Consider the following 15,191-nt stretch of genomic DNA (forward strand, 5'->3'; position numbering starts at 1 on the left):
ATATAATAAAAATTAGTTGAATGTCTGCCATTTTACAATATGGATCGTTTTAGCATCGCACAACGTGTTAATTTTGTAAAATTATACTATAAAAATGATGAAAAACCGGCAAATGGATTTCGAGCATTACGGACGGATTTTGGTCGTCATGGACGGCCTACAGAGCACACAATCGCTAATGTAGTGCGTAAATTCGAACAAACTGGATCCGTAGCGGATATTGTGAAACCTGTGCATCATCGTAATGTGCGTTCGGCCGAAAATATTGCTGCTGTTGCTGCCAGTGTAGAGGATGACCCGAATGTTTCAGCAATTGGGCTTGTCAAACACATCATTGTGGCGAATTTTGCATTTGGACTTGCACCTACATCCATATGAAGTCCAACTGGTACAAAAATTAGATCGTGGTGACCATGGAATGCGTCAGGCATACGTCGATTGGGTGAACGAACAACAGCAGCAAAACGCTGAATTTTCGCATCAAATTTTATTTAGCGATGAGACACATTTCGAGCTCGGTGGCTCAGAAAATCCACACGTGATTGTCGAGAGGCCATTGCATCTGCCAAAAGTCACTGTTTGGTGCGCATTATGGTCTGGCGGAGTCATCGGGTCGTATTTTTTTGAAAATGAGGACGGCGAGACGGTAACTGTGAATGGTGAGCGCTATGGCCGCATGTAAACTGATTTTTTTGCCACGAATTGAAGATATGGATATGGATGACATGTGGTTTCAGCAGGACGGCGCCACGTGCCACACAACACGAATTTGAGGGACGCATAAATTCGCGTTTTGTTGATGCCAATTGGCCGTCCAGATCATGCGATTAGAACACGTTAGACTTTTTTTTTGTGGGGTTATGCGAAAGACCGTGTCTATGCCAACTCTCCGCAAACTCTTGAACATTTGAAAGACAACATTCGTGAAGTTATGACCGAGATACCGCCCCATATGTACCGAAAAGTCATCGAAAATTACCTGTTTCGGGTCAAGGTGTGCGAGGAAGCCCTAGGTGGACATTTGAATGATGTTGTATTTCACACATAATGGCATAAACCAAACTTTAATTTGAAATAAAAGTTTCATCGAAATTCGAATTCTAAGTGTGTTTTATTTCAATTTACTTTCGGAATTTAAAGTTGGAAAACCCTGTACAACAAATACTGAGTGCTGAAATCCAACATAGAAGAAGCTTAGGATATGCTGAACTTAAACAACAGAAAAACCAGCAGTAGCCAAATAGAATGCCTCCAGGAATATTGGCCGAGACAACGTTTTTCGAAAAAAAACCATCAAAAAATTTTTTTTTGAATCCGAGGATATAAAAATAAATCCACTAATAGGTGCAACGAGAAATAATTATTCGCGATCACAAAGGTAACAAAAAGACCAGTATCAATCATCAACATTTATGCCGGGTGGTTTTCTGAATTGTTTTGATTCAGCACGCGGAAATAAATGTATGTGTTTCCACAGTAATGTTTAAATAACAATGTAATATATTAAATTTATTTACAAGCATATAATAATGTGTATTATTTTGTTTGGCCATATAAGAAAAATTTAATGAAGTAACGAACGATTGAATATCTTCAAAACAAAAACCTTTTTTCCTATCTGCCATCTCTGCTAAAGCTAAAGTACGAAGAGGGATACATGAAAACAAACTGACGTCATGCCATGAAGCGCGGGAGACGAAAAATCCTTTCGCGTCTCGCAATTCACACTCTCTGCAGCTTTTGCGCTCCACAGCTATGCAGCTCAACAGCTCAACAGCTCATCAGCTCCAGCTCCGTAATGAGCTGATGAGCTGCGTTTTTTTGATCGCGAGCCGATCCGAATTCGCTCACTATGATGAAGCGATTCGAATGAACAGCTCATGAGCGGATGGCACATCTCTACCAAGTTCCTCAAGGACGTGCTGCTGTGGCTGACAATCAGCGAGAAGGGGATGTCAAAGCCGCTCTTCTTCAGCTCCGGACTGGCCGTGGGGAAATTTATAGTACGAAGTACTTGCCGAAAGTTGCGTCGTTCATCGAGAAATACCATAAGGACGAAGACGCGGTGTTCTGTCCGGATCGATCGTCGGCCCACTATTCGAAACGATCATTGGAGAATATGGAGCGGCTGAATATCGATGTGGTACCCAAGTCGGCGAACCACAAGTTGGTACCACAACAGACCAAACTAATGGTCGCAATGATTCAATGCTCCTACAGAAGAAGTCGGCGAACCCACCGAACGCCCCTCAGCTGCGTCCCATCGAAAATTTCTGGGCAAATCTGAAGCGTAAGATCTACACCAATGCCTACACGCATGTTTTCGTCCACCATGGCGAATGATCGCATTTTTTGACCATTAGATTTTACTTCAGTGTCCTGATTGGTTGCTTGAAGGCACGGAAATCACGATAATCTTTTCGCATACGGATTATCCGGATGGTACTTCGGTTAGAGTTGAGTTTTTTTTGCGATATCGTAATCGGAGAGACCCGAATTTGCCTTGATTGCTAACAATACCTTCAGCCTCAGCATCCGTTCGTAAGTTCCACGACGCATTCTCTGATCCATCCGAACAACAGTTGTACGTCCAGGGAAACGTCTCAGCACATCATACACGGTGGATTTGGCCACTTTCAGACACTATGTTGGTGACATTAGAGACGGTGACTGCATGAAAGTTTTCACAGTCTAGTCTGTCTCCTCTTTCCACTCCTCCGCCAGCTAGTGTTCCCTTCCATACTAATTAACATCGAGACTATTCAGGGCAGCGGCTCTTATAATCTTTAGACAGTGTCAACAGTGTCTAGAAAAAATTAAAAAAGAAATCAGCCAGCCAACTTGGATGGCATATACAATTTACCGTATGTAAGCAATCCCGTTTTTCATGATTCATATTAAAAATAGTTTCAAAAAAACATAGGAAGTCTTCTCCTCTATTTCTGGAAGTATCAGCTTATCACTATCCAACTATTCCTACGAAGGACACTCACCTTTCCTAGCATATGAATTCTATCCATAGAACAATTAAGGAATTTCGAATATGATAATATTCAAATAAGCTTGTGGTAAACCTTTAGAAAACATTCATTTCCATTCGATTCATTGACAAGCGCGCGCATAGGCAAAGTGTTATTCTCATCGTATAATTCATACTCGAATCTCTCTTTCTCTGGTAATAATATAACTAGTTGTTGTCTTGAAACATCACTTCACATCATCGTTTTTTTTCTTCTCTTTGTTTGCCTTTCCGCGAATTTTGGAAATGCTTCAATGTTTTTACTGTTTTTTTCATTCTCTCTCTCGGTTTACCTTGGTTTCCGCGAAAAATAGGAAACACTTCGTTCTCGCCTGTTGGTTTGAAGCATCTTTCTATGGTTTTTTTTTCTCTGTTGATTTGCCATTCCGCGGCAACATTGGAACTGCTTAAATGTGGGTACGACTGTGTTCAGAGGGTAATTTCCTTCCATGTACAATGCTAACTATTGTGTGATCATTTTCAGATTGGAACTGCGAATCGAAAATTCTAATTCAACCTCAATGTTGCTAGAAATGAAAAAAATGATCCCGAAATGAAATGAAATGAGATCCAATTGTAAGATAGTTTAGCAGATAAAAGTACAACTCAAAGCCTGAAATTGTACCGCGTTCGAACACCCAGATCAAGTTGAGGCCGCTGCCGCCGCCGCTCAGTTGGCACGACGCTTGATCGACACCTTGCCCCGGCTGAGCTGGTTGGTGAAGATGCGTACCTTCTGCCCGTCGGAGGTTTTCTTCACCCAAATCGCTTCGCTGCCGATGGCGGAAATATTGGCCGAAAAGCGTGGAATGTCCTTACCTTCAACGTAAACGGGTTGTCCCCGGTGGAACCAACGGCGTTCGTACAGTAACTTCCCGTCCTCGATCTTGGTTTCGACAAGTGGTTGCGCTGATTGTTGCTGCTGCTGCTGCTGCTGGATGCTGTTTGATGGGGATTGATTGTTGGACTGCGGCACCGGTGGAGGTGGTGGTGGCGGCGGCTGCTGCTGCTGTTGCGTCTGATGACTGTTTTGATTTTGATTATTTGCCTGACTCTGGCCACCGGTATGAAGATTGTTTGCAACCGAGTGAGAAACGGTCTGATTTTGCTGGAGAGATACTGTTGGAGAAGGTGACGGAGGCACGCCAGTGTCATTCGAGTTGGACGTTCCTCCGGTGCAATTGTTTAGCTGATAGTTATTGGTATGAGTCGAAGACAGATTCGTCAACGGTGCTGCGTTGTTTGTGTTGTGACTCGAGCTTCCATTGCCGGTACTGGAAGTGCTGATTGTGTGGGGACGCACCACCTGGACTGCCTTTCCTCGACTGATCAGTTTGAGATCGTTCTCAACCTCCTTTTCGTCCAGCAATAGCACCAACTGCCCGGTTGTGGGCTTTCGACGTTTCTCGGGCACGGGAAGGGGTTCATTTGGTCTCCTACGCAACTTTCGCGTCACCGTTGGCTTCACATCAACCGAATCGCCCGTCAGCTCCATCGTGGCTCGTTCAGTCTCGATCATCTTGCGTCGATCCTCGAAGTCGGTTATCAAATTTTCCCGCAAATCGATCTTTTTCTCCTCATACTCTTTGACGGCTGCATTTTTCTCCAGGATGTAATCGCGCTCAACGCAATTGATAAGGTACTCTCGATAGATTTCGTTCAACCGGATGCGCTCGTTGCACTGCTGCTCGAGTTTCTTAACGCGCCTCACGTATTCCGGATGAGTGCCGGAGCGCAGCTCCTCAAGCTGTTTCTTCAATGTTGCCAGCTTGTCTTGATACATTCTGCAACGGACAACAGAGATTACAAACACATAAAATATTGGATAGAAAAATGCCATACTGTTCCTTGATTTCGATTGGTTCATCCATGTTACGGTGGTTGCTACCGGACCCCATCTCCGTCTCGCTTGCTTCTTCCGTATCTAAAAAAAAAAACAAACAAACAAACAAAACATTGTAGAAAATTTTCTCTTCCGCCAAGACAGAAAAAACATTACCCTCTTCGCTATCCTCGACGTTGTCATCCTCAACTAGCAGCGCTCCCTCGTCGTAAACATCCTGTTCGTTTTCACCTTCCTCAAATTCGTCATATTCGGGCTGAATGTTGTGGCTGCTGTTGTTGCTATTGAGGCTTGTGTTATTGTTAATATGACCATAAGGTGATTGCTGCTGTTGTTGTTGCTGCTGCTGCTGCACTTGCGACAAGGAGGACATCTTTACGAAGCCACAGAGAGCCGAGCACTTTCAATTTCGATGGAAGCGAATCACAACTTGACACCACTCCGATTAGATTCAACACTAAACTTTGCTTACAAACTCTTCTAAATTTCGCGATCTGGTAGAACCTTCAGTTCAATAACAAAAGGTCTGTCGAACTGCTGAGTCCAGGAATCGCGCAGAGAGAAAACTACTGAGATGCACTAATGTGAACAACAGACGCGCGTCCAGAAAAGCACCCTCTTCGAAAAGCGAGTGACAAGTGCGCCAGAATGACAGCTAGCGCGAAGCACGGTGTACATAAAAGCCATACAAGGTGATATATTCCCGAAAATGACACTTGCGTGAGGTCACATATATCGGTTTTTTCGACAAACACTCCAATCTACCACTGTAAAAGTGAAAGCGAATGCAATGTGGATGCATAATAAACGATTGGATTCTACGGTTTATACTTCACTCTACGAATAAAATCGCTCTAATCTGGAAAACTAAGTGATTTTTTTTTATCAGCTTTGTTCGAATATATGCAGCCCGATAATGCTGACGTCATATGTTTACATCCAAAACGGTTGTTTACTAGCGGGAATAAAACCTTGTTTGGAATGCTATGGCGCGGGGGATCGATCGAAATGAACGGCCTGAATGAACCGATTATTCTAGACGATGAACACATTGTCGCACAGAGAACGAGGGGTACTAAAGGGACAATAAAAAATGGAATTAGCATTTATCCAGTTTACTTTGTTGTGCCAAATCGGTTGGAAGAACGGTGTCGATGTCCTGCCATTTTGCAATGATTTTTTCAACCTACCGTTCTTATTCAATAACCAATTACGAGCCAACACTGTCGATCGTTGGAAAATCTGCTCGACCCTTATTATTGCATCATTTATTTTTAGTAAAAGTTGAAACAAAAAACACCGTCGATGGAAATTATTTCATTTATTCCCAATGCAGATTACTAAGACTAACAAAATGCCGTATAACAATCATAGTAGATAATAACTATACTATACTACACAGAAGCGCCCTTTAAAATTTCCGCAAAAGTGCGTTTCGAGCGTTCCTTCAAAGAGCACTTCTGTTTCTCCCACTCTTGTAAGTTTCACAAGCTGAGAGCTCATGTGGGGTCCCCCCGCAATATGGACACTTATGCTCAGTCGCACTGCAGGATTTGCCCACATGTTGCTCTCCGCAAGTGGCACAGCGCTCCTTGTTGGCGCAGTAGTCTGCTGTGTGACCAACTGACTTGCATTTGTTGCAAGTCATGGGCTTTGGCACGAAGAGACGCAGCGGAAGCCTCAATTTGTCCACCATAACGTAGTCAGGGAGGGCGGAGCCAGCAAAAGTTACTCGAAACGAGTCGGACGGCGTGAATTTTGTTTTTCCCTCTTCCTGGGACACTTTTCCTAATTGATGGCAGTCCAAAATTTTAACTTTCGTCAAAGGGAGCTTTTAAATCTGCCATCTCCCTCTTTTATTAATGCGCTCGTCAGACTCGTTTCTGTAATCACCCCCGAAATTTCTACGTTATGGCAGGGCACATAGACGCGTTATTCTAGTACGAACCTATTGTCCACAACAATCTCGTTAGCTTGCTTCCGATCAGCCACGACAACACGCAGTTTGTTCGGTCGAACCTTTCTAATTTCGACCACGGAGGAATAATTTTTTGTCAGATCTTTCATGATCTGAATGACGTTGAGCGATTTCCCGTTGGGTTTTGGCCGGAAGAAAAAAAACCCATGGGCCAGATCCAGATGCATCTTCTGGATAGACCTTGACACGCGGAGAAAGGAACAACTGAGGGGGAGGACGAGGTCGATTGTTGAGCGGGAGCGGGAACAGTTGGGCTGGGAGGCAAGTTCGGGAGATAATCGGAAGCGGGAGCGGGAGATTGAGGGGGCGAAGTGGAAAAGTTTGCCAATTTTCTTGAAGGGGGCTTGTTGAGGTTGATTAACTCTTCCTCTGAAAAGACATCGTCTGAGGGGGGAACGCGTTTAAGCGACTTCCCAGTAGTTAGTGAGGAGGAAACATCTGATTCAATGTCCATATCAAGAGGATCGCACTCTGCCATTATGGCAGATATACTTTTATACTTTTTTTACTTTTTTTAGGAGTTATCATTGATGACAATTTTACATTCAAGTCTCATATTAATAATGTCATAAAGAAGATTGCCAAGAAGTACGGCGTTTTGTGTCGTTTGAAAAAAGAACTGACGGTGAACAGTAAAATTAAATTGTATAAATCATTGATCTCACCGCACATAGACTTTTGCTCGTCGATCCTATTCCTTGCAAACAATACACAATTAACGAGATGGCAGCGTTTACAAAATAAAATTATGCGTTTGATTTTAAGATGTAGTAGATACACTTCCTCTAATTTGATGTTGGACGCGCTACAGTGGCTATCTGTGAAGCAAAGAATTTACAATTTGACAATGGTGTTCATCTTTAAAATTTTAAACGGTATACTGCCTCGATATTTGTCTGATCGAATTGAAAGGGGAAGTGATGTTCATAGATACAATACTAGAAACGCGGATGATGCAAGAACACCTAACTTTATATTCAGTAGGTCGCAGAACTCGTTGCTATACAAAGGAATACATTTTTTAAATTCGATGCCCAGGGAAATAAAACGAGCGGCAACAATGGCAGAGTTTAAGTGAATGTGTATTTCCCACGTTAAATCTGTTTTGTAAACAGGGTTTCGAAAAATTGTTGTAAATTAATTTATTTATGTTTACTAATTATTGAAATTAAAAAAAAATTACAGGTATCTCAAACTGCCATGTTCGTACTGATGATGATGATGTTTTTTTTATTGTATTGTAGATTATTATTAAAAAAAAAAGAAAAACGAGCGTTGTCTACGAAAGTTTGAGCCTCGCGCGCGTTTGGTGGGCCTGGACTAATGTTAATAATGAACACTGGCAGAAAACTGACACACAATGAAATTTTATGTAGGGTCTGAATTGGAAACTGGAATTGGGATAGCTCATTCAGAACTGTTGTAAACTATATTTCATCAGATGGTGGTATCGATTATTTTTGATTGTAGCAGATCGCTTTTATGTTCTAAGTTGAAACTTTTGGATATTGGGTTCAATTCCCAAGCCAGTTCGCTTTGTTTTTGTTTTTATAATACTGGCTTCTTGATATGTTTGAAAATAAATATTATCTATAAGATAAATCGTCCTGCTCAAACCTTTGTAGGGGTATGAGGTGGGCCATCATCATCATCATCATCATCATCATCAGATTCTTGGATGCCCTTGCAGATTTTATACAGATTTTGTAACAAAATAAACTAATTTTTGAATATTTGATCAGTTTACGCAACAAATAACAAACTCAATCAAACAATTCGAACAGAACTGAACTGAACTACATATTTTTGCTACTGTCAAATGTGTAGTGATAGAAATCGTATTTTTTTCCAATATAATGCGAACAAAACGAAAATATGAAACCGTCTCGCTACAGACACTGTGAACGTAATTAACAAATCGAAATTATTTGTTAAAATCCGAGGGGGAAGTGCTTCAGTACAGTTGTCAAACGACATAGAGGCTAAATCCTGCAAGACGTCGAAACACCACGAACATAGTGAGGATTAAATGAGCGTTTATGACGCGGACCTGAACGCATAAACTCTTTCCGTTGGGTTTCCCTAAAAATACATTTTAAAATGTTTTCTATTTTTTATTTGGCATACTTTTCTATGTATCTAAATTATATATTACACTTTTTTTTTATCAAATCAGACCTCTGTGCGAGAAAGAATTGCACAGTAAACTTTTCGCATAAGCCTGGAAATTGAAAAATAGTCTTGTCCCAACAAAAATCTGGCAAGATATACCACGAGCTTCTAAATATGGGCAAGCAGAATATATACACTTTACTACGAGTATGCAATTATAACTTCGTACTTAAATCTAATGCAAAAGTCTTATCAGATGCAAAATTAATCATCGAGTTTAAACAACCGACCATGTATACTTTGTTCATTGGCCCAAAAAATGACCTGTGCAAAGTTATATTTTTTTAGATTCGATGATTATGTTTTTCCATACCTTCATTGCCACTCTGGCTTAGTCTCAGAAGATCGATTTTCGCCCAAAAATGTTTTTTTTTTCGAGATGACACGTTTTATGCATTTTTAATCATTTGGCATCGAAAAAAAATTTCTAGTTTTCCAAATTTCCTCCCCCCTTGGAAGATTTTCGAGAATCAATTATCTTAACGTTGGAATATCACATTTTTCGTCGTGTTTGAAATATAAAAAAAATCAAACTGTATATAATCGAGTCCGACCTGTAATTCGACTTGAGTCTGGAAAATGTTGAACGTTGTTAGAGCACGGGAATCGGTGAGGATAGTATTGTAATCTTCTACTAACAATAAAATGTCAACTTATTTAACATGATGCCTTTTACCTCTCCCTGTTTCAATGTATTTAACCTTAAATGTGCAATAAAGCTATAAAGCCGGGTTTATACGTTGTCAGTTACTCGATGCGAGTTAAGCGCTAAACGAACCGAAGAATGACAAACATACCTATACCACAAAATTTGACATTTTATTTGTATGTATGAGGCTACCCGCAACCGAGCTACTTCAAACCTAGGTAGTGCGGACTGAATCAAAACGGCTGTCAAAAAAGATCCAATTGAAATGTCAAAAGAGATCCAACTATCAGGAGTGTTATTTTTCTTATGATAATCAACACTATAAAAGAAGTATTGTTGTCAAGGGCAAAAATAAGTAAAATTATAAAATGAACGAACTACATTTTTCCGTCAATTGTTTAATTAACCATCTCTGAAAGAGCATCTCAGCCTTTCACGCAACGCATTTTTAATGTCCCCTCTCTTTGTCATAACGTTTTTCCGAACGAAATAAAAACAAACAAAGTCAGAGTCACGTAAATATTTACTCCTGCGATTTGGAAATATTCGATAAAAAGTGAAAGGAAGAGCTGCCAGATGATTTTTAAAAAAAGTCTGTAAAAACATGTGAATGTCTGTTAAAAATGTGGAAAAGTCTGTAAAAGTGTGCAGATCTATAGAGATGTCTTTTAACGTTAATTTTCACATATTCATTAATACTTTGTACATCACGATGCACGTAAGATTGTATTTTGTATATAGCCATTCCATGCCAAACCAATATAGTGGTTCTCACATCTTCGTCAAAAGTGGTAATTTTGTTCTTTATCGCAAAACATTAGACTCGCATTTTTTTATTTTGTCATTAGGGTGCCCATTTCCATTTTAGGGTGATCCCAAAAATCATTTTTTCCCCTTTTTCCAAAATGACTTCAAAAATGTATAACTTTCGAACCACTTAACCGATTTAGATGATCGACATATCAAATTGAAGCCAATGAGCTTTAATTGAGAAATATTGAACTTGCAGATAATATGGATCCTATTTTTAATATGGATTGAAAGCTGAGAATTTTTTACATAAAATAACGCGATAACAGAGATGCTATTTTTTCGTTTTTGAAATATGATTTTTCAAAACTAATCGATGGTTCGAAAAACAATTTTTCCCCATTTTTCCCACTACAAAAAGTCATAACTTTCGAACTATTGGACCGATTCATATCATCAACATATCAAATTGAAGCTTACGAGTTATTTTTCTTCGAAAAAATATTACTTTTGCGAAAAAATTGATTTTTTTTTGTAATTATTGATTGAGTTATTTTTTCATAGTATTCTCGGTTAAAGATAGGAGCGCTATATTTTTTTATATTTTTTATGGAAAGCTGAGGATTATTTACCTAACATATCTCGATGTCAGAGATGCTATAATTATCGTTTTTAAGTTAGAATTTTGTAAATTTAACATGTTTTAAGTCATGTTCGATCAATATTCATATGTGACTAAACTAGATCTATACTCCTAGAATCCAATCTTCCCGCAAGTGTGGTATTTTTTAAAATTTTGCTTATTGGCTTCAATTTAATATATCGATCATCTAAATCGGTTCAGTAGTTCAAATGTAATGATTTTTTTGCAGAAAGTTATTTTTGGACAAATGGGGAAAAATGATTTTTTTTGAAAAATCATATCTAAAAAACGAAAAAATAGCAACTCTGATATCGAGATATGTTATGTAAAAAATCCTCAGCTTTCAAGAAAAAATATAAAAAAATATAGCGCCCTCTAGTCCAAAGTCATAAAAGAATAAAAAACGACTACAATCAATAATTACTAAAATATAATATTTTTTTTCGCAAGTTAAATATTTTTTAATAAAAGGCTAGGTCAATTTTATATGTCGATCATCTAAATCGATTCAGTGATTCAAAAGTTATTAATTTTCATTTGTCATTTTTGGGAAAAAGTGGGAAAAAATGATTTTTCGGACCACCTAATAACTTATGTGCTGTAAGTGTGTTTAAATGTTTCAACGATCTACACATACATACATACACATACATACACATACATACGCGTTGTTAATTTTTATAAAAATCAGTATTTCTTCGTTGATATATTGGACATCCACCAAGGTTTGCGGTCTTGTTGATGAAATTTATAAAAAAAATGCAGTGTATATTTTCCATCCGCCATACAAGGCTATACAAGTTTTAGATCACCACACGGCCATGAACCATGTCTGTGGTAACAATATCGTACAGTAACCCATATTTCGTCCCGAAAGCAAATGTAAGTTGTTGAAAATAGAATGAAAATGACATAGTCCTGACCCTAACTCAACTATTTTTCAATAAATCTCCTTGCATTTCAGCAAAACAATCTTATCTAGAACTGAAAATAATTATCAGAGACAATTTTCGTTCAAGATTTTTCCTTACCTGCAGAGAATGAAATTTTTCATTAATTGTAAATAACCGTATCCTCTCTTTCGTCTGCAATGATGTCAAGGCAAAAGTACTTATGTGTATGAGTTCCAAACTTCATACACACCAGATGGGCCAACCAGAAAGACTGCCGGGCCGCAGGTTGAGTATCGCTGGTCTAACGTCATTTGTATTGATATAAACTAAATATAATAACTTTTCTGTATTAAAACTATGGAAAAATGTCATATGGTGAGTCAAATATCTTTGATGTGAAGAATAGAGCCTCTTATTTTTCAAAAACCTGTGTAATATTGTTATATCCAAAAAGTCAACAAAAATAAAAAGATATGTCTGTAAATTTACAAATATATTTGTAAATCTGGCATCTCTGGTGGTCTGAGAATTTATTGCAAGAAATTGCTTGAAAACATGCATGAATTTGCTTGAAAATGAAGTAGATTGAGTCCGCACCACTTAGCTTCAAACTTTTTTGGTTTTAAACGAGCGAGTAGCTTCATACATACAAAATAAACATCAAATTTTGTGGCGCACTGAGTAACTGATAACGTATAAACCCAGCTAAAGAGTGATGAAGTACATCCATTCAAATAGTTTGACACTTTGTTTGTATTTTTTTATCGCATTTGAATGAGTATTATTACACTTGGAAAAACGTTGTTATTAAGGCAATTTTTTTTTTCAATACATCAAGCTAACTTTTTGAATAACGAATTTAGAATGAAAATATTCGTAATTGTAACTTTACGACGTATTTCTATGATGATGAGGTGCTATAAAATCAGTTTCTAGTGATAGCTGGATAGTATCACTACATTTAGAAAAGGACTTCTTTCAGTTTCGTACCACTGTGCCTCGTCAACTTTGTTCACCGCAGAACGTTGGTTTATCTCAAAACGCTTCCCGCTTCCAACAGTTCTATGAGTCTTCTCAAGATTTTACCTGACGTTGGACCAATGTTTCTCGTGTTGGGAGAGTTCTTCTCGTTGAGCATCACTTGCACGTTGTCACATCACTCCATGAATTTCGTTTCACAATGGCAGGATGCCAAAATCATCCAAAAGAGCACGGAGAAATCGTCTTGCTTTAGGAAAGGGTGCAGGCGCTCTTCCAAACACTCGTTCACGTAAGTTGACGTTGGATGACGGTTCCGATTGCCTTGAAAATGTCGCGTTGTAGGCAAGGAATACAGATAGCCAACCGAAACAGATTTTTCTTAGTCAACCTCTACAGTTCCTCATGTTCGCCATGTTTGCCACGTTTCCCCTTTCGGGTACCGTGTATAGCTCTTGCCAAGGTTGCTGTTTGAAATCTGTCTTGACGTAGGTTTCGTCCACAATCATCACGCAAACGAACTTAGTCGTGTAAAGTTCTCTGGATTGTGGTTGGACCGTCTTGTTTTGTTTATCATCGTGGTTTGGAGTCACTACCTTCATATAAGTCGACAGTTCGGTTCGTATTTTTTTAAGCTCGATGTACATTTATAAATGACACTCCCAGCTGGTTTGCGACATCTCGAACGGAGAAGTTGAGATTTTGTTTAAAAGCGCTGGCTACTTTTTTGCGTCTCTGTGGCTTCCGGCTTACTATTTGACCTCAAGGCTTCCTGAATGTCGACAAAGGTCCCAGAACATTTTTATTACTTTGGTGACAGTGCCCACTTTAGTATTTCCGATTTTTACGATGCGCGAAAATAGCATCCTCTTGCCTGGACGCAATTTTGATAACTGAAGGGCAAATGGCAAATTCAAAATAGAGGCATTTTTTTAATAAACAACTAAAAAGCGTCAAGTTTAAGTCGATGAAATTGTGTTTTTGCATGATATCCGTTATGATATCCGTGTCTAGTCATTCTCAAAATTTCCAAAATTTATTGAAAAATAATTTGTAATACACATTCCATTCACTCTTATCGAAAGAAATTTATATTTAAGGTCATTTCAGCAATTCAAGCGTACACTCCCTTCTCACACACGAAATAGTACTCATCCCAGCAGTTCACCACCGTCCACTTGAAACCACCCTGTTCCATACCATCGCGCAACAGCACGCACCGGTCATCCTTGCGGACATCATCCGCCGATGGCACCACCAGCAGTTCGCTCCAGTTGTGCCAAACGATCCGAGTACCGGTTGAGTGCCAATGGAAATTCCCCAGTTCGGCCAGATCACTTCCACCGATCCAGAAGGAGCTGTCACCGATTTTGTCCGTACCCTCCAGAACCTTGCTGATGACTTGCTGCTTCTCGGGCGAAGTCACAATCACCAGGTGGCGGCCCAGATAGTGACAGTACTCGGTTGCTTTGAACCAATTCGCCTACGGCGAGGGAAATATTCGAATCGATCAGTGAGTCGCCTGGTGGAATATTTTGACTTACCTTGAAATTCGGAACAACCATGGGGGTGTCCGCGTCACACTCCATTTTGGCTGCTTCTTTGTCGATCGTAACGATTGCCGATCCCGAATCAATCGCGTTCATAGTCAGGAAAAATAGAAATGAAACAAATTTTTGTGCCATCGTCAGAAGCGTGTGAACTGTGGAGACCAACTGTTGGTTGGCAGTTTCTACATTCTATATGAGCGCGCTAGTAGAATTGCAGATTGCAGATCATTGCAGAGCATCTCGAAAACAGGATGATGGACCGATAAATGGCGATGTTTAGCGTGTGCTTCCGCGCTGTTGTGTTGAAATCTAATAGTTTAAATGATATAGAGAAAGAGCAAATATATTTATGGTTTCAATGTTTCGTTGTCGCACGTGGGCCCAAAATTTGAGCCATTATTTCAAGGAGAGCACTCTGACGACACTTCATAGGGTGAGGGACGTGTTGGACGGCAGAAAAAAGGGGTCATGCTGATTTCGTCCGAATAATTAATCGACACACGCCTTTTATTGTCGCCTCGTAATGCAGACACGACACGCAATCGCAAAGTATTTGCCGTTTCTACCATGCCATGGTATCATGCGAAATGTTTTAAACGAGTACTGACAGTTGGTTTCTTATATTGAAACGAAATTGGATAGCAAATAAAAACGAAATACCGATAATATATTTTCGTCGAAAATATGGTCATCTTATTCAACGGTGTCATGGATTT

The 15,191-nt window shown here is 39.4% G+C and overlaps 2 protein-coding genes across 4 annotated transcripts in view; both read right to left on the reverse strand.

The window, feature by feature from the left end:
* Nucleotides 1-3,063: 3,063 nt before the first annotated feature.
* LOC129770549 (sin3 histone deacetylase corepressor complex component SDS3) lies at nucleotides 3,064-5,490 on the reverse strand. 2 transcript variants are annotated; one of them, XM_055773462.1, is made up of 4 exons: nucleotides 5,019-5,490; nucleotides 4,862-4,943; nucleotides 3,839-4,803; nucleotides 3,064-3,546 (listed from the first exon to the last, which is right to left on the reverse strand). In XM_055773462.1, the coding sequence occupies exons 1-4, from the start codon at nucleotides 5,233-5,235 to the stop codon at nucleotides 3,527-3,529; spliced, it is 1,284 nt and encodes a 427-aa protein (XP_055629437.1). In that variant the 5' UTR covers nucleotides 5,236-5,490; the 3' UTR covers nucleotides 3,064-3,526. The 2 variants fall into 2 exon arrangements, with proteins under 2 accessions (XP_055629437.1, XP_055629430.1); XM_055773455.1 differs by having other exon boundaries at nucleotides 3,064-4,803.
* Nucleotides 5,491-13,991: 8,501 nt separating this feature from the next.
* Nucleotides 13,992-15,191, reverse strand: part of LOC129777146 (perlucin-like) — an 88,897-nt gene continuing 87,697 nt past the window's right edge. For both annotated transcript variants that reach the window (XM_055783240.1, XM_055783231.1), the window contains 2 exons: nucleotides 14,470-14,784; nucleotides 13,992-14,408 (listed from right to left, as the gene is read on the reverse strand). In XM_055783240.1, coding sequence (XP_055639215.1) covers nucleotides 14,040-14,408; nucleotides 14,470-14,610 — 510 coding nt within the window. In that variant the 5' untranslated portion in view covers nucleotides 14,611-14,784 and the 3' untranslated portion in view covers nucleotides 13,992-14,039. The remainder of the gene's footprint in view (nucleotides 14,409-14,469; nucleotides 14,785-15,191) is intronic.

The sequence above is a fragment of the Toxorhynchites rutilus genome, chromosome 1, assembly GCF_029784135.1.
Source record: "Toxorhynchites rutilus septentrionalis strain SRP chromosome 1, ASM2978413v1, whole genome shotgun sequence".
NCBI classification, from domain to species: Eukaryota; Metazoa; Arthropoda; class Insecta; order Diptera; family Culicidae; genus Toxorhynchites; species Toxorhynchites rutilus.

What these genes read in the sequence shown, in the direction of transcription:
- LOC129770549 (XM_055773455.1), bottom strand. Translation starts at nt 5,235, where the DNA reads ATGTCCTCCTTGTCGCAAGTGCAGCAGCAGCAGCAACAACAACAGCAG. An exon ending in CGTCGAGGATAGCGAAGAGG is followed by an intron (nt 4,944 to 5,018) that starts GTAATGTTTTTT and finishes TTTTTTTTTTAG; the next exon opens with ATACGGAAGAAGCAAGCGAG. An exon ending in CCAATCGAAATCAAGGAACA is followed by an intron (nt 4,804 to 4,861) that starts GTATGGCATTTT and finishes TGTCCGTTGCAG; the next exon opens with AATGTATCAAGACAAGCTGG.